Source organism: Xyrauchen texanus, chromosome 23 (assembly GCF_025860055.1).
Source record: "Xyrauchen texanus isolate HMW12.3.18 chromosome 23, RBS_HiC_50CHRs, whole genome shotgun sequence".
Taxonomy (NCBI): Eukaryota; Metazoa; Chordata; class Actinopteri; order Cypriniformes; family Catostomidae; genus Xyrauchen; species Xyrauchen texanus.
Window position 1 is genome coordinate 2,873,101 of NC_068298.1, and position 18,989 is coordinate 2,892,089.

Genomic DNA, 18,989 nt, shown 5'->3' on the forward strand with positions numbered 1-18,989 from the left:
GTTTTGCTGAAGTGTATTTTTTGTGAATCTCTTGCAATGTATGAAGATTGACTTTTGCGCTGGAGTCGAGCTGTCCGTGGTGCTGAACCACATAGTTGTCCTTAAATCTTTTAACATAAATCTTAATTTCGTCTTGCATATAAGCTCTTTAATTATTTAAAATTGCTTTAATGCTGAAATTATCAGATCAAAAAAATACTTTGCCTATTTTTTAAGTCAGATTTACATAGTTTAATTTTATATTCTTCATTAAAATAAAATATTTGTCTTTTCACTGTATTTTGTGATAGATTGCTTGATTCAATTTGATTGAAATGTATTAAATTAAACGTGTAAATATTAATAAATAAATAAGTGGTGCATATGATGTTGTGCAAACGAACATTTAAAATGCGCCTCATTTAAAATTTTATGCACTATGTATTTATTTATTTATAAAATGTCATCCATATAGTAAACTATGATAATTAAGCAACATGCTATTCATTAATAAATCTCATATACTCTAAAAATGTATCTGTTTCTCCAAATATGGTATATAAATATATAGATACGAGAATATTGTAGTGAATAAAGTGCCCAAATATTCGATTCCTTCATGAATTGGACACGCTGAAATTTCAAAATATATTGCTTTGAGAATAGTTGAAACATTAAAACTAACTGCAGTTCTGTTTCATAATCCATTTGTGTTGTTGGTGTTTCTGGATGGTCATTAATGGGTCCGCTTGGTGTCACTGTAGCCCGTATAATTTTGAACAGTCTCCTGCGTGTAGAAGCCCCTCCCGGTTTCATTAAGGAGGAGATTTCACAGGGCTTTGTTTCAGAATGACTAGACACAAGAGAGTGTGCGGAGGCCTCATTTTGTGTCTTCTGTACATGGGAATATTGTTTGCGATTTATTAAGTCACTTTGATTGTACTTGGAATACCATCTTTCTTTTCGCGGATCAATGCACGAGCTTCGTATGATGTCATAATGCTCTCGCCGAGTAGAAGGAAATCTATTGTGACGTCTATTGTGTTCGTTCTTTTGGAGTGTTGTTGGGACGCGGTGTCAGGGCAGCTCTCCTATTCCGTATCAGAGGAGGTGAATCCGGGAACGACAGTGGGAAACATCGCAAAGGATCTAAACCTTAATGTTCAGGAACTGGAGTCGCGCGCGTTTCAGATTGTCACGGGATCCAAGAAAAAATATTTCGAGGTAAATCTAAAAACTGGATTCCTGTATGTGAATGAGAGAATAGACAGAGAGGAGCTTTGTGCAAAAGCGCCTAAATGTACTCTCAGTGTAGAAGCGGTGATCAACAATCCATTGAAGCTTTATCAAGTAGAGATTCATATTGTGGATGTTAATGATAATGCGCCATCTTTTAGCGAGAAATCACAAACGCTAGACATTGCAGAGAGCACCTTTCCTGGGGTTAAATTTTCTCTGCATCACGCCACTGATGCAGATGTTGGGAAAAATGCAATAAACACTTACAAGCTGAGCACAAATGAACATTTCTCCTTAGCGGTGCACAAGGGAGGAGAACAGACTGTATCTGCTGAGTTAGTGCTGCAGAAAGCTTTAGACCGAGAGAAACAGCCTGTGATCCAGCTCACACTGACCGCTGTGGACGGAGGAACCCCTCTAAAACAGGCACATCTCTTATAATTATTAAAGTTTTGGATAATAATGACAATACTCCCGTTTTTAGCAAATCTTTGTATAAAACAACAGTTTTAGAAAATGTGGCTATTGGAACGACGGTTGCTGTGTTAAACGCGACCGACATAGATGATGGCAGCAATAGTGATATTGTTTATTCTATTATTAAAAGAGATCAAAGTCACATTTTGCAGATTTTCGATATTGATCCCAATACTGGGGCAATCACAGTTAAGGGCAATATAGATTTCGAGGAGAACAATGCATTTGAGATCCGCGCACAGGCCAGTGACAAAGGACAGCCTCCGATGTCGACACACTGCAAAGTGCTGGTGGAGGTGCTTGATATTAACGACAATGAGCCCGAGATCACCGTGACGTCACTTCTCAGTACGGTGAAAGAGGATGCCAGTATTGGAACTGCTGTCGCTCTCGTGTCAGTGATTGACAAAGACGGCGGCAAAAACGGTATGTTAAATTGCATTGTGGCGAACAAAGTGCCATTTAAGCTTGAGACGAATTACAAGAATTATTATTCTTTAGTTGTTAGTGGTCCTCTGGACAGAGAGAGCACATCTGAGTATCACGTGACTATCACAGCTACTGATGAAGGGACTCCTCCTCTCTCTAGTACCAGTGTCATTACTGTACACGTTTCTGATGTGAATGACAACGCGCCGCGCTTTCCAGAGCCCGTCATTAATGTTTATGTGAAAGAGAACAGTCAGGTTGGAGCTGTTATTCATACAGTATCTGCTGCTGATCCTGATGTAGCTGATAATGCCCGAATAACATATTCATTAGTGGAAAACTCTAAAAGCGGCCCGGTAACATCCATGATCAACATCAACTCTGACAATGGAGATCTACACAGTTTACAGTCTTTTAACTATGAGGAGATCAAAACGTTTCAGTTTAAAGTTCAGGCCACAGACTCTGGTGTTCCTCCTCTGAGCAGTAACGTGACTGTAAATGTGTTTATCCTGGATGAGAATGACAACAGTCCCGCGATTCTCGCGCCCTATTCCGAGCTCGGTTCCGTGAACACCGAGAACATTCCCTATTCTGCTGAGGCGGGCTACTTTGTGGCCAAGATCAGGGCTGTAGATGCAGACTCTGGTTACAATGCGCTGCTGTCTTACCACATCTCTGAACCCAAAGGAAACAATCTGTTCCGAATCGGAACCAGCAGCGGGGAGATCAGGACTAAGAGGAGAATGAGTGACAATGACCTGAAAACTCACCCGTTGGTCATTTCGGTTGGTGATAACGGAGAGCCCTCACTGTCCGCGACTGTGTCTGTTGATGTTGTGGTTGTTGAAAGCACAGGTGACGTCAAGACTCAGTTCAGACATGTGCCGATAAAGGAGGAGAGTTTCTCGGATTTAAATCTGTATCTGCTGATCGCCATTGTGTGTGTGTGCGTCATCTTTTTACTGAGTCTCATCAGTTTGATCGCTGTCAAATGTCACAGGACAGACGGCAGTTTGGGCAGGTACAGCACCCCAATGATCACCACACACCCTGACGGGAGCTGGTCTTACTCCAAATCTGCTCAGCAGTATGACGTGTGTTTTAGCTCGGACACACTGAAGAGTGACGTAGTGGTTTTCCCTGCGTCATTTCCGCCCGCAGATGCGGAACTGATCAGTATTAATGGAGGAGACACTTTTACCAGAACACAAACACTCCCCAGTAAAGACAAGGTAAGACATTTTAGATCATCTGTTTAATGATTGGCATTCACTATGAGCTTTGTTGGGGATTTATTATTCATAGTTACATCTATAGAATATAATGAGTAAAAGCTCGTAGTTTTCATTTGGCCTGTGGTGGTTGTACCAAATGGTTTTTGCTGTATGTGGTGCTGAAATCAGTTACAATCAATATCAATGATTTTTGGGTCTTCCGTTTTACAGAGTTTTGCGCGCGCACACACACACATATCTTTTAAATGGTTGTCATTCACTGTGTATAATGAGGAGAGCAAGAGCTTTCTGTAGTTTTCTTTTGGCGAGTGTCGAGCTTTTTCTTTAAAGAAATTATTGATGTGATATTTGAGTAAAATGGTCCAGAATTAAACAAATATTGGTAATTTTGCCCATTTTAATATGTTAAGTTTATTGTTTTGCCGTCTTTTAACCCCGAACTTCAAAAGGTGCTGTCCATTTCCGCGGTTCTGAAATGTAACTTCAAGAGATCTATTATGGCTCTGTAGCATGTACTCACAGCTGCAAAAATAATAATAATAATTAGTGATAATCTGCTCTGAATAATACAAAGATTTATTTTTTAATGTTTAATGACTACAGATCTTTAGAATATATTACTTCAAATATTGACAACTTAAAATGTTTATTTATTTAAAATGATGCATTTTCATCTATTTTTATTGTATATTATTTTTAAACGCAGGATTGTTTCTCGGTGTAATTTTGTTTATAGGCTACTCATGTTTGGCAATTATTTAAACCCTCATAATCTCTTAAAACAACTCATATTTCTGCAATCATAATCATTCTTATATATCGAGTTTTTACGACTTTAACCCTATCAAATGGTGTCCAGATTCAAGATCTGTAATGATGACAGTTGTTAGATATTGAGCATGGTTATCCACACGGTGTCACTGGCAGCATGTGCAACTATTCGTTTAGTTATTTGTGGAGCTCCTCCTTACAGTGGGCGGGGATCCTCGCCTCGTCAGAGGTCTTTGTTCGAGAGCTCTGTCCGCGTTGGAGTCTCTTTCTCGGTCGCTTTGCGAAATCAGCAAGCGTGTAATGGAATACACGGATGATATTTGACTACATCAGCCGACAGTGACTAACAGGAGGAAATATGGACAGAACAGAAGGCTGTTGCGGCATTCATTGGATCTTTATTATGTTGTTCTTCAATATCTGGAATGACGCACACGGGCAGATTGTGTATTCTGTGTCGGAGGAGGTAAACACGGGGACCACGGTAGGACATTTAGCAAAGGATCTAAACTTGAATGTACAGGACCTTGAAAAGCGAGGATTTCAGATCGTCTCGGGGCCTAACAAAAGGTATTTTGATCTAAATATAAAGAATGGAAATCTCTTTGTTAGAGAGAGAGTCGACCGAGAAGAGCTGTGCGGACGGAGCACGAAATGCGCTTTGGAATTGGAAGCCATTGTCAGTGCTCCAATGAATATATACAGATTTGAGGTAAACATTTTAGATATAAATGACAATGCACCTACATTTCGCGCTTCTAAATTGTACCGTAATATTTCAGAACAGACGTTTCCTGGGCAGAAATATACATTACCAAGTGCATTCGATGCCGATGTTGGAGTTAATTCTGTAAAGAGCTACAAACTGAGTCCGAATGAACATTTCTCTCTGGATGTACAAAGCGGAGGAGAACAGACTGTATCTGCTGAGTTAGTGCTGCAGAAAGCTTTAGACAGAGAGAAACAGCCTGTGATCCAGCTCACACTGACCGCTGTGGATGGAGGAAAACCTCCAAAGTCTGGTACGACACAGATAGTAATTAATGTAATAGACGTAAACGATAATAATCCTGTATTCGACAGGCCGCTTTATAAAGCGCGAATACCAGAGAATTCACCTCCCGGTGCTTCTGTGATTACAGTGAATGCAAAAGATGCAGACGAGGGTCTTAATGGTGAAGTCGTATACTCTTTTATCAATCACGATAATGATAACAGTGCAAACGCATTTTCTATTAATCCAATTACTGGCGAAATTACTGTCAAAGTGCCTATAGATTATGAAAAAACTGCTGCCATTGAGATTCGTGTTCAGGCAGAGGATAAAGGGCAAAACCCACGGGAGTCGCATTGCAAAGTCTTAGTTGAAATATTTGATGTTAATGATGAAGTGCCCGAAATAAGAGTAACATCTCTAGTGAATGATGTGAGAGAGGATTCTTCTCCAGGTACAATGGTGGGGTTAATCACAGTGAAAGATGGCGACGCTGGTAAAAATGGTGCTGTGCATCTAAAAATAAAAGACTCGATGCCGTTTGGGTTAGAGAATACTTATAAAAATAGATACTCATTAGTTGTTAGTGGTCCTCTGGACAGAGAGAGCGCGTCTGAGTATCACGTGACTATCACAGCTACTGATGAAGGGACTCCTCCTCTCTCTAGTACCAGTGTCATTACTGTACACGTTTCTGATGTGAATGACAACGCGCCGCGCTTTCCAGAGCCCGTCATTAATGTTTATGTGAAAGAGAACAGTCAGGTTGGAGCTGTTATTCATACAGTATCTGCTGCTGATCCTGATGTAGCTGATAATGCCCGAATAACATATTCATTAGTGGAAAACTCTAAAAGCGGCCCGGTAACATCCATGATCAACATCAACTCTGACAATGGAGATCTACACAGTTTACAGTCTTTTAACTATGAGGAGATCAAAACGTTTCAGTTTAAAGTTCAGGCCACAGACTCTGGTGTTCCTCCTCTGAGCAGTAACGTGACTGTAAATGTGTTTATCCTGGATGAGAATGACAACAGTCCCGCGATTCTCGCGCCCTATTCCGAGCTCGGTTCCGTGAACACCGAGAACATTCCCTATTCTGCTGAGGCGGGCTACTTTGTGGCCAAGATCAGGGCTGTAGATGCAGACTCTGGTTACAATGCGCTGCTGTCTTACCACATCTCTGAACCCAAAGGAAACAATCTGTTCCGAATCGGAACCAGCAGCGGGGAGATCAGGACTAAGAGGAGAATGAGTGACAATGACCTGAAAACTCACCCGTTGGTCATTTCGGTTGGGGATAACGGAGAGCCCTCACTGTCCGCGACTGTGTCTGTTGATGTTGTGGTTGTTGAAAGCACAGGTGACGTCAAGACTCAGTTCAGACATGTGCCGATAAAGGAGGAGAGTTTCTCGGATTTAAATCTGTATCTGCTGATCGCCATTGTGTGTGTGTGCGTCATCTTTTTACTGAGTCTCATCAGTTTGATAGCTGTCAAATGTCACAGGACAGACGGCAGTTTGGGCAGGTACAGCACCCCAATGATCACCACACACCCTGACGGGAGCTGGTCTTACTCCAAATCTGCTCAGCAGTATGACGTGTGTTTTAGCTCGGACACACTGAAGAGTGACGTGGTGGTTTTCCCTGCGTCATTTCCGCCAGCAGATGCGGAACTGATCAGTATTAATGGAGGAGACACTTTTACCAGAACACAAACACTCCCCAGTGAAGACAAGGTAAGGCGCCGGTGTTTCCCCCCCCCACTATTCCTAATTATAAAATCACTTTGAGATCCTTTTGAGAGTGATCTTTTTTTTAAAAAAAATGTTTTGTCTGTGCTTATATTTTTCTGCTCATGGTCTTTAGTTTAAGGTTTTATAAGAGAACTTGAGCACATTGAACTCTGACATGTTAATGAGTGTTTTACGTTCCACACTTTTATGATATCTTTCATTTTCCCTTTTTTGGGGTTTGAAAACTATAAGCCACCATTGCCTTATATATAGTACTGATATACGCTCTTCAAGTTTTAGTCTGATTTGCCAAATGAAGAAACTTTTATTTGCAGAAAATATAGATTTGGAACTGTCCGTGGTGCTGATCACGACGTCTCTGTTCTTGCATTCAGATGTTAGGTGACGTAGCTTAGTGATGGCAAGTAAAATACTTCACTGTTTTACCAGACTCGCACACACTGAGTCGTCCAGAGTTGTCCACGATTTTATTTTTTATTTTTTTGCATTTTAAAACGTAATTTGTTTTTAAGGTTAGATGCATAGGGAGTTTTGATTCTGATGGTATTAGTTCATAAGCTTTGGTGACGGGTGTCAGACATTCAGCAACACCAAAAAAAAATTCCACATTCACACGCAGTAATTTTCACTCACTTGTGCCCGCACGCTAGAGACCTGTTTTAACATTGTTACATGATGTGTTTCCAGCAAATGAGCTCAACCTTGCTAATAGTGTTAAGTGTGACATAAAAAGCACCTAGAGCTGACTGCGCAATTGCACAGATACTTACCCACAATGCTCGAATTCGGCCGGCAATGCCGTACCTGCCATGATGCGCAATTCTAGACAGAACCGAACTCTATTCTTGCATGATTGGGGCTTCAAGTTTTCAAGTTAAATCATATCTAGCATTCCCAACTCAATTGGTAATACATTTATTCAGTATGTATATGATTAATATAACATGTGCAAAACATGTAAATATAACATGTGTAATATAAGGGAGTTGTTTTACAAAGATATATAATTTCAAATTTCCTAGTGTGAATTTGATCTATGCGTTAGAGAGGGGGTACGCGAAAGGATGTTGAATGTTTTAAGGGTACGCCTCTGTGAAAAGTTTAGGAACCACTTCTCTGTCACCTTGATTGATTGATTGATTGATAATTGCAACGGATGGTTAACAAGACGTGACCGAACGATACACACGTAAAATGTTTCTGGTTAATAATAATAATAATGATAATGTAAATAAAATACATTCTATTAATAGACATTTTCTATAAAAAAATAAATACGTAAAATGTATCTGTATGTTTACTTGGCATCACATGCTTTGTGTAAATGTTGCGTATTTGCATTCTCTCTCACCACACTTCGAATTATTCAAAATGGGAACATGTTTACCACAACTCCCAGTGCAGTAGATGCACAGAAAAATTATTTTGCTTAATAATAATAATCATAATAATAGCCTAATACAATTCTTACTAGACATATTTCAACTTAAAATGAAATTAAAACGAAATACATTCAGTCAACCTCATTTAATGTTAGTTAATGTACACGTGGTGTCGCTGAAGACCATTGAATGAAGAAATGGCTTCCTTTTCTAGGACTCCTCCTATTGTGTTGTAAAAAGAAGAGCAACGGGGTCTCTTGGCATTGTTCGATGGATCATGGAAAGGCGGTGACACAGACAATGCTTTACAACGTACAGGATTCCTGCTTTTTTAACTGTTTTGGTGGAATTACTCAAATCGTTACCAGCATGTTCTAAAACGTCGACTAGCTCGTCTCAATCGCAATGGTCGTCCGTGGAAGAGAAGAGACTGTATGGATTCTATGCGGCTTATTTCTTTGTTTGTTTAAGTGCTGTGCTGCGCAGCTCTCCTACTCCATTTCTGAACATGTGGATAAAGGGACGTTTGTGGGAAATATATCGAAGGATTTGAGCGTAAATTTACAAGAACTCGAATCGAGAGGACTTCGCATTATATCCGGACATAATATGAGGTATTTCGATGTGAATCTGAAATCGGGCGTGCTCTTTGTTAACCAAAGTATGGACAGAGAAGAGCTCTGTGGTCAGTCTGCCAAATGCGTTTTGAACGTAGAAGCCATATTGAACTACCCAATGCATTTACATAGAATAGAGGTGAATATTTTAGACAAAAATGACAACGCACCGTCTTTCCTCGACAATGTGTATATAATTAATATAACGGAATTGGCATACAGCGGAGAAAAATTCCCATTACCAGTAGCAAATGATGCTGATGTAGGGGTTAATGCTATTAAAAGCTACAAATTGAGTCAGAATAATGAACACTTCTCTCTGGATGTACAGAGTGGAGGAGAACATGGTGTATCTGCTGAGTTAGTGCTGCAGAAAGCTTTAGACCGAGAGAAACAGCCGGTGATCCAGCTCACACTGACCGCTATTGACGGAGGGAGCCCCCTAGATCTGGCACTGTCAGGATTGTAGTCAATGTTATAGATGTCAACGATAACACACCTGTATTTAGCAAACCGCTTTACAAAGTTCGTGTTCCTGAAAATGCAGCCTTCGGAACATCAGTAATCACATTGACCGCAACCGATTTAGACGATGGCGTTAACGGAGAACTAGTGTATGCATTGGTTGGACAAGGGAGCACAAGATCCGTTGATGTATTTGCCATTGACTCAGTGTCCGGTGAGATCACTGTAAAGGGGCATTTAGATCACGAGGAGAACGCAGCATATGAAATCCGTGCCCAGGCGAGTGATAAAGGTACACCGCCTCGTCGCACTCACTGTAAAGTCCTAGTGGAAGTTATAGATGTAAATGATAATCCTCCTGAAATATTGGTGACGTCACTGATGAGTCCGGTGAGAGAGGACTCGGCGTCAGGAACAGTGGTTGCCTTAGTGATGGTCTCGGATAAAGACGGTGGCATAAATGCAGTTAAAAAACTAGACATAACAGTCGATGTACCATTTAAGTTAAAATCATCATACAAGAATTATTATTCTTTAGTTGTTAGTGGACCTCTGGACAGAGAGCGCGCGTCTGAGTATCACGTGACTATCACAGCTACTGATGAAGGGACTCCTCCTCTCTCTAGTACCAGTGTCATTACTGTACACGTTTCTGATGTGAATGACAACGCGCCGCGCTTTCCAGAGCCCGTCATTAATGTTTATGTGAAAGAGAACAGTCAGGTTGGAGCTGTTATTCATACAGTATCTGCTGCTGATCCTGATGTAGCTGATAATGCCCGAATAACATATTCATTAGTGGAAAACTCTAAAAGCGGCCCGGTAACATCCATGATCAACATCAACTCTGACAATGGAGATCTACACAGTTTACAGTCTTTTAACTATGAGGAGATCAAAACGTTTCAGTTTAAAGTTCAGGCCACAGACTCTGGTGTTCCTCCTCTGAGCAGTAACGTGACTGTAAATGTGTTTATCCTGGATGAGAATGACAACAGTCCCGCGATTCTCGCGCCCTATTCCGAGCTCGGTTCCGTGAACACCGAGAACATTCCCTATTCTGCTGAGGCGGGCTACTTTGTGGCCAAGATCAGGGCTGTAGATGCAGACTCTGGTTACAATGCGCTGCTGTCTTACCACATCTCTGAACCCAAAGGAAACAATCTGTTCCGAATCGGAACCAGCAGCGGGGAGATCAGGACTAAGAGGAGAATGAGTGACAATGACCTGAAAACTCACCCGTTGGTCATTTCGGTTGGGGATAACGGAGAGCCCTCACTGTCCGCGACTGTGTCTGTTGATGTTGTGGTTGTTGAAAGCACAGGTGACGTCAAGACTCAGTTCAGACATGTGCCGATAAAGGAGGAGAGTTTCTCGGATTTAAATCTGTATTTGCTGATCGCCATTGTGTGTGTGTGCGTCATCTTTTTACTGAGTCTCATCAGTTTGATCGCTGTCAAATGTCACAGGACAGACGGCAGTTTGGGCAGGTACAGCACCCCAATGATCACCACACACCCTGACGGGAGCTGGTCTTACTCCAAATCTGCTCAGCAGTATGACGTGTGTTTTAGCTCGGACACACTGAAGAGTGACGTAGTGGTTTTCCCTGCGTCATTTCCGCCCGCAGATGCGGAACTGATCAGTATTAATGGAGGAGACACTTTTACCAGAACACAAACACTCCCCAGTAAAGACAAGGTAAGACATATTTTAGATCATCTGTTTAATGATTGGCATTCACTATGAGCTTTGTTGGGGATTTATTATTCATAGTTACATCTATAGAATATAATGAGTAAAAGCTCGTAGTTTTCATTTGGCTTGGTGTGGTTTTTCCAAATGGTTTTTTGCTGTATGTGGTGTTGAAATCAGTTACAATCAATATCAATGATTTTTGGGTCATCTGTTTTACAGAGTTTTACACACACACACACACACACACACACACACACACACACACACACACACACACACACACACACACACACACACACACGTTGATGCAGTTATCATTATGAAGACTCTCTGTACACATAATTATTTTTTTACTGTACAAACTATAGATTATATCCGTTAAACCTAACCCTCACATACACTTTTTGCATTTTCACTTTTTCAAATATATATATTATTTAATTTTTTTAAGCGATTTGAATTATGGGGACACTAACTGTCCTCATAAACCACATTTTATAGCATAATACCCTTGTAACTACTACTTTGTAACCTAAAATATGTCGTCATAAACCACTTAAACCTGCCCCCACTCACACATACATGCAGGCACACACACATATGATGGATCATATGTGACATTTTCCCCTTTCTCTTTATTCATTCTTAAATGAAATGGTCAACAGTAAATGAGTTTGTATCTGCTTATTTTATTTATCAGTGTTTAAACCCATAAAGAAAAAAAAACACTTTTGTTTTTTCATTTTTGAGTTAAAATATAAAAAGTAACTGACGCAAAAGTACACGGACCTTATCATCTCTGTATTGGGACATTTCTATTATTCAAACATGCTCATGTTAACCCCCTTTCTGTTTGTCAGAGACATTTTTGCTCGCACGTTCAGGATGTTATATACTCTATATATGAAGATCGACTTTGTGTATTGCAGTGTGAGCATGTTTATCCTTTGTCAAATTTATTTACTATCTGTAGCATGCTAGCTGTCTACATCCACAAGATGTCATCAGCTGCCTGCGTTAAAGTGTATTTCTCGTCTCGGCGAAACTCCTCCCTTTTATGGGGCAGGGCGATTGAGCTCGTTCTGGGCTTTGTTCGTGTGACGCCACAATAGTGTTTGTGATTTGCAGTGGAGTGCACGGTTCATTTTACTACAACGATGTGCGGAGATATTTAGATCGTCCTGTGAACGTGCTGCTGATGGATCATGGCTAACTCGGTAAAACAGAGAAATCTATTGTGGATATATCTGACTATATTGTATTGCATTATGAGGATATCTACTGGGCAGATTGTGTTTTCTGTGTCGGAGGAGGCCAGTATGGGGACTACTGTTGGCAATGTCGTCAAAGATTTAAACCTTAATTTACAAGAGCTGGAATACCGTGGATTTCAGATTGCTTCTGGGCCTAACAAAAGGTATTTCGATGTAAATATGAAGACGGGAATCCTTCAAATTAAAGAGAAAATGGACCGAGAGGAGCTGTGCGGACGGAGCTTAAAATGTGTCTTAGAATTAGAGGCCATTGTTAACTCGCCATTGAACATGTACCGATTTGAAGTTAATATATTGGATATAAACGACAATTCGCCAGTTTTTCACTCCTCGTCGACACAATTAAACATTTCTGAGGCCGCATTTATAGGGGAAAGATATGCATTACCAAGTGCGGATGATGCGGATGTCGGCAGTAACTCTGTAAAGAGCTACAAACTGAGTCCGAATGAACATTTTCTCTGGATGTACAAAGCGGAGGAGAACAGACTGTATCTGCTGAGTTAGTGCTGCAGAAAGCTTTAGACAGAGAGAAACAACATGTGATCCAGCTCACACTGACCGCTATAGACGGAGGAAAACCTCCAAGATCAGGGACAATAAATATAATGGTTAATATCATAGATGTGAACGATAATATTCCTGTGTTCACAAAGTCGCTTTACAAAGCTCGAATTCCTGAAAACGCTGCCGTCGGAACTTCAGTTATAGATGTGCACGCGAGCGATGCGGACGACGGGCTAAACGGAGAGATTGAATATTCCTTTATCAGGCATGGCAATGATAAAAATATCGAGTCTTTCGCAATTAACCATGTGTCTGGTAAAATAACAGTTCAGAGTAAATTAGACCACGAGTCTAACAATGCTATTGAAATTCGTGTACAAGCGAAAGACAAAGGCTCTACTCCAAGAGTAGCTCATTGTAAAGTTTTGGTCGAAATAATGGACATTAACGATAATATCCCTGAAATATCGGTTACATCACTTGTTAATATTGTGAAGGAGGGCTCACCAAAAGGAACAATGGTCGGGCTGATTACTGTTAAAGATAATGATTCTGGAGAAAATGGATCTGTACAATTAAAAATAACGGATTCACTTCCGTTTATAATACAGAATACATATAAGAATAAATATTCTCTGGTTGTAGACGGTGCGTTAGACAGAGAGAGCACATCTGAGTATCACGTGACTATCACAGCTACTGATGAAGGGACTCCTCCTCTCTCTAGTACCAGTGTCATTACTGTACACGTTTCTGATGTGAATGACAACGCGCCGCGCTTTCCAGAGCCCGTCATTAATGTTTATGTGAAAGAGAACAGTCAGGTTGGAGCTGTTATTCATACAGTATCTGCTGCTGATCCTGATGTAGCTGATAATGCCCGAATAACATATTCATTAGTGGAAAACTCTAAAAGCGGCCCGGTAACATCCATGATCAACATCAACTCTGACAATGGAGATCTACACAGTTTACAGACTTTTAACTATGAGGAGATCAAAACGTTTCAGTTTAAAGTTCAGGCCACAGACTCTGGTGTTCCTCCTCTGAGCAGTAACGTGACTGTAAATGTGTTTATCCTGGATGAGAATGACAACAGTCCCGCGATTCTCGCGCCCTATTCCGAGCTCGGTTCCGTGAACACCGAGAACATTCCCTATTCTGCTGAGGCGGGCTACTTTGTGGCCAAGATCAGGGCTGTAGATGCAGACTCTGGTTACAATGCGCTGCTGTCTTACCACATCTCTGAACCCAAAGGAAACAATCTGTTCCGAATCGGAACCAGCAGCGGGGAGATCAGGACTAAGAGGAGAATGAGTGACAATGACCTGAAAACTCACCCGTTGGTCATTTCGGTTGGGGATAACGGAGAGCCCTCACTGTCCGCGACTGTGTCTGTTGATGTTGTGGTTGTTGAAAGCACAGGTGACGTCAAGACTCAGTTCAGACATGTGCCGATAAAGGAGGAGAGTTTCTCGGATTTAAATCTGTATCTGCTGATCGCCATTGTGTGTGTGTGCGTCATCTTTTTACTGAGTCTCATCAGTTTGATAGCTGTCAAATGTCACAGGACAGACGGCAGTTTGGGCAGGTACAGCACCCCAATGATCACCACACACCCTGACGGGAGCTGGTCTTACTCCAAATCTGCTCAGCAGTATGACGTGTGTTTTAGCTCGGACACACTGAAGAGTGACGTAGTGGTTTACCCTGCGTCATTTCCGCCTGCAGATGCGGAACTGATCAGTATTAATGGTGGAGACACTTTTACCAGAACACAAACACTCCCTAGTAAAGACAAGGTAAGACATATTTAGACTATCTGTTGAATTATTAACATTCGATGGGAACTTTGTTGGCTGTATAATTTTTTTAAAACAAAGTAAAGGCCAAGATCTAGTAGGAGTTTGTATTTATTTATTTTTTGTGCTATCGAGCGGTTTGTCTAAAGTGTGCTGTCCGTGGTGCTGGAATTGATGACCATCATATTCAATGACTTTTGTCTCATGTATTTTACCATTCTTTCTTGACACTTTTGCAGTAATAGCGCTATGAGTGTTTTTAATTGCAGTGTGCAAACTTAAATGTGTGATTGTGGGTTGTTTTCCGGGCTTTTTAAACTCACACTTCGCCCTGATTTTCTGTGCCGTCTTGGTCCTTTTTTGTAAATGACAATAATTACTCTGCAAAAATAACGTTATTTATATATTGTTATTATTGCATAAGCAAATGATTCCGTTGCGCTATATCTGCCTATTGCTGCATAATAAAATACAACATTTAAGCTGACATTACACCAATACATCTTAAGAAATGTACGTCAGTGGTTAAATATTTGCCATTCACGATCACATTTTTATACCATAACATACCAAAAAACTACAAATACTTAATTTGTGTTTCAAAGGGATTGAAAATTTTTGGAGCTGGCTACATATATATATATATATATATATATATATATATATATAATGTGTGTGTGTGTGTGTATATGTGTTTGGTCAATTTTAAGGATTTTTTTTTTTATGTAATGAAAATTCAGTTATCATGGTTTTTGTTTTAGTGTATAAATTATGACAAAACATATGCTACAACCATTAAGCAATACATATGCTAATTTGTTTTGTTAGTGCGTTGTAACTCTTTATTTGTATTTTCAACAGTAAAAGTAAAACATTACATTTGAAACATATCTGTCTTTCTTGCCATTCTTAAGGCATTGAGTCTCTTTTCACAGCTACTTTCTCTCGAAATATCCGCACGGTGTCGTCAGAGACCGATCTCTCGATGTACATCGGCTATGCAAAGCTCCTCCTCGGTTAAGGGAGGGTTGACTGTGTCACGTGGGGCTTTTGTTCGCGAGGAGCCACATTATCGTCTCCGTTTTTACAAGTCCTGCGAGGAATTACGACGTTATGCCGTTGTATATAATCGAATGGATCAAACCGATTTATTGAAGAAATTAGAAGAATGTCAGAACAAGGATTGAGGTCGTGTGTGTGTTTTATTTTAACCTTCTGCGCGTGGAACAATGCTAAAGGGCAGATTGTGTATTCTGTATCGGAGGAGGCTGATCCTGGAACCGCGGTGGGGAATATAGCGAAGGATTTGAACCTAAATGTTCAAGACTTGGAGCTCCGTGGATTTCAGATTGTTTCAGGACCAAATAAGAGGTATTTCGATGTCAATGTGAAGGGTGGTGTTCTCCTCGTCAAAGAGAGAATTGACAGGGAGCAGTTATGCGGGAGGAGCAGCAAATGCTCTTTGGAATTAGAGGCCATTGTTAACTCCCCCTTAAACATGTATCGACTGGAAGTGAATGTTTTGGACATTAATGATAACATACCTGCTTTTAAGTCGCCAAAGACACAGCTAAATATTGTCGAGTCAGCCTTTCCAGGGGAGAGATTTACTTTACCAAGCGCTTTTGATGCTGATGTGGGCAGTAACTCGGTAAAGAGCTACAAACTGAGTCCGAATGAACATTTTTCTCTGGATGTACAAAGCGGAGGAGAACAGACTGTATCTGCTGAGTTAGTGCTGCAGAAAGCTTTAGACAGAGAGAAACAGCCTGTGATCCAGCTCACACTGACCGCTATAGACGGAGGAAAACCTCCCAAATCCGGAACATCACAAATTATAGTTAATGTTGAGGATGTGAATGATAATATCCCCGTGTTTAGTAAATCTCTTTACAAAGCACGCATATCGGAAAATGCACCAGCCGGTACGTCCATCGTCACGGTTCTCGCTAGCGATTCTGACGAGGGTTTGAATGGAGAAATAATGTATTCTTTTATAAGACATGATGATGATGATGATGACAATGTCGCTAACGCTTTTACTATTGATTCTGTCAGTGGCTTAATCTCGGTAAAAGGGAACATTGATTACGAGACAAGCAATGCTGTAGAAATCCGTGTACAGGCAAAAGATAAAGGCCAGAAACCAAGGGCGGCTCATTGTAAAGTTTTAGTTGAAATTATTGATGTTAACGACAACGTACCCGAAATATCAGTGACATCTCTCGCTGAAACAGTGAAAGAGGACGCCACTGCAGGTACAATGTTAGGATTAATAACTGTTAAAGACGGAGACGCAGGTAAAAACGGTGCTGTTGTTCTACAAATACGCGATTTTGCGCCATTTCGCATACAGAATACATATAAGAACAAATATTCTCTGGTTGTAGACGGTGCGCTGGACAGAGAGAGCATATCTGAGTATCACGTGACTATCACAGCTACTGATGAAGGGACTCCTCCTCTCTCTAGTACCAGTGTCATTACTGTACACGTTTCTGATGTGAATGACAACGCGCCGCGCTTTCCAGAGCCCGTCATTAATGTTTATGTGAAAGAGAACAGTCAGGTTGGAGCTGTTATTCATACAGTATCTGCTGCTGATCCTGATGTAGCTGATAATGCCCGAATAACATATTCATTAGTGGAAAACTCTAAAAGCGGCCCGGTAACATCCATGATCAACATCAACTCTGACAATGGAGATCTACACAGTTTACAGTCTTTTAACTATGAGGAGATCAAAACGTTTCAGTTTAAAGTTCAGGCCACAGACTCTGGTGTTCCTCCTCTGAGCAGTAACGTGACTGTAAATGTGTTTATCCTGGATGAGAATGACAACAGTCCCGCGATTCTCGCACCCTATTCCGAGCTCGGTTCCGTGAACACCGAGAACATTCCCTATTCTGCTGAGGCGGGCTACTTTGTGGCCAAGATCAGGGCTGTAGATGCAGACTCTGGTTACAATGCGCTGCTGTCTTACCACATCTCTGAACCCAAAGGAAACAATCTGTTCCGAATCGGAACCAGCAGCGGGGAGATCAGGACTAAGAGGAGAATGAGTGACAATGACCTGAAAACTCACCCGTTGGTCATTTCGGTTGGTGATAACGGAGAGCCCTCACTGTCCGCGACTGTGTCTGTTGATGTTGTGGTTGTTGAAAGCACAGGTGACGTCAAGACTCAGTTCAGACATGTGCCGATAAAGGAGGAGAGTTTCTCGGATTTAAATCTGTATTTGCTGATCGCCATTGTGTGTGTGTGCGTCATCTTTTTACTGAGTCTCATCAGTTTGATAGCTGTCAAATGTCACAGGACAGACGGCAGTTTGGGCAGGTACAGCACCCCAATGATCACCACACACCCTGACGGGAGCTGGTCTTACTCCAAATCTGCTCAGCAGTATGACGTGTGTTTTAGCTCGGACACACTGAAGAGTGACGTGGTGGTTTTCCCTGCGTCATTTCCGCCTGCAGATGCGGAACTGATCAGTATTAATGGAGGAGACACTTTTACCAGAACACAAACACTCCCCAGTAAAGACAAGGTAAGACATCACAGTCCATTTTTTAATCAATGGTATATGCTGCAGATAATGTTTAGTGTTTCTGTACTTTTTATGGAAAAAATATTACTGTATTGGCAGACTTCTGTTTAAAGAGCTTGTGTTTTGCATTCATTTGTTAAGTTTAAAATTAGACCTTCCTGTTTTTCGACATTTAATTTTTTTTGGTTTACATTGTTACATTTTTCACCATGGGTCGGTTTGCTTTCCGTGGTGCTGAAACCATAAATTTAAAATGGGTAATAGTAAATATTCCTTGAATATCAAAACGTTAAAATAGTTCAAATTAGTTTTCCAATTATTAAATGTAATGTTCCCCATTAAGTTTTTAATGAAACTCCCGTTAGAACTCTAGAATAAATTTTGTGTTCAACTTAACTGCTATTTTATTAACAAGCAGAGCGACAACTGATGCTCATAGATTGTTAATGGCATATTAAATTAATATTTCGAATATGGAATGGGATTTACCAATGTACATTCAAATCAATAATTTCAATTATTATATTTGCCAAATGCACTTTTGATATCATTACTGCTCTATTTTAATAGGCAGCTTAAAATGTTATAAAATATGTCATTAAACCATGCCTGAGTGCACGTGGAGTGTTACAGCACAAGACACGTGACCATAATTAATCTCTAAATACAGTATTTCAGTGTTACTTGTGTATCATTTTATAAAGCTTAATAAAATGGCAAAGAAATAACTCTTATTGAATCATTTTCTCACTGCTGCTCCATTAGATATTGCAAGTGTGCTCAACAAAACTTTGAAAAGTGAACAGCCA

General features: G+C 40.6%; 2 protein-coding genes and 1 pseudogene across 2 annotated transcripts in view; all 3 read left to right on the forward strand.

Moving 5' to 3' along the window:
- Nucleotides 1–8,555: 8,555 nt before the first annotated feature.
- Nucleotides 8,556–9,450, forward strand: LOC127663427 (protocadherin gamma-A8-like). The gene has a single exon (XM_052155020.1). The coding sequence runs from the start codon at nt 8,676–8,678 to the stop codon at nt 9,354–9,356; it is 681 nt and encodes a 226-aa protein (XP_052010980.1). The 5' UTR covers nt 8,556–8,675; the 3' UTR covers nt 9,357–9,450.
- Nucleotides 9,451–11,090: 1,640 nt separating this feature from the next.
- LOC127663414 (protocadherin alpha-2-like) lies at nt 11,091–14,648 on the forward strand (annotated as a pseudogene).
- A 1,082-nt stretch (nt 14,649–15,730) lies between these two features.
- Nucleotides 15,731–18,989, forward strand: part of LOC127663406 (protocadherin alpha-C2-like) — a 69,889-nt gene continuing 66,630 nt past the window's right edge. Inside the window, exon 1 of the mRNA XM_052154983.1 lies at nt 15,731–18,180. Coding sequence (XP_052010943.1) covers nt 15,802–18,180 — 2,379 coding nt within the window. The 5' untranslated portion in view covers nt 15,731–15,801. The remainder of the gene's footprint in view (nt 18,181–18,989) is intronic.

Excerpts from the sequence above, each read along its gene's own strand:
- LOC127663427 (XM_052155020.1), top strand. The coding sequence starts at position 8,676 with ATGGTCGTCCGTGGAAGAGAAGAGACTGTATGGATTCTATGCGGCTTA.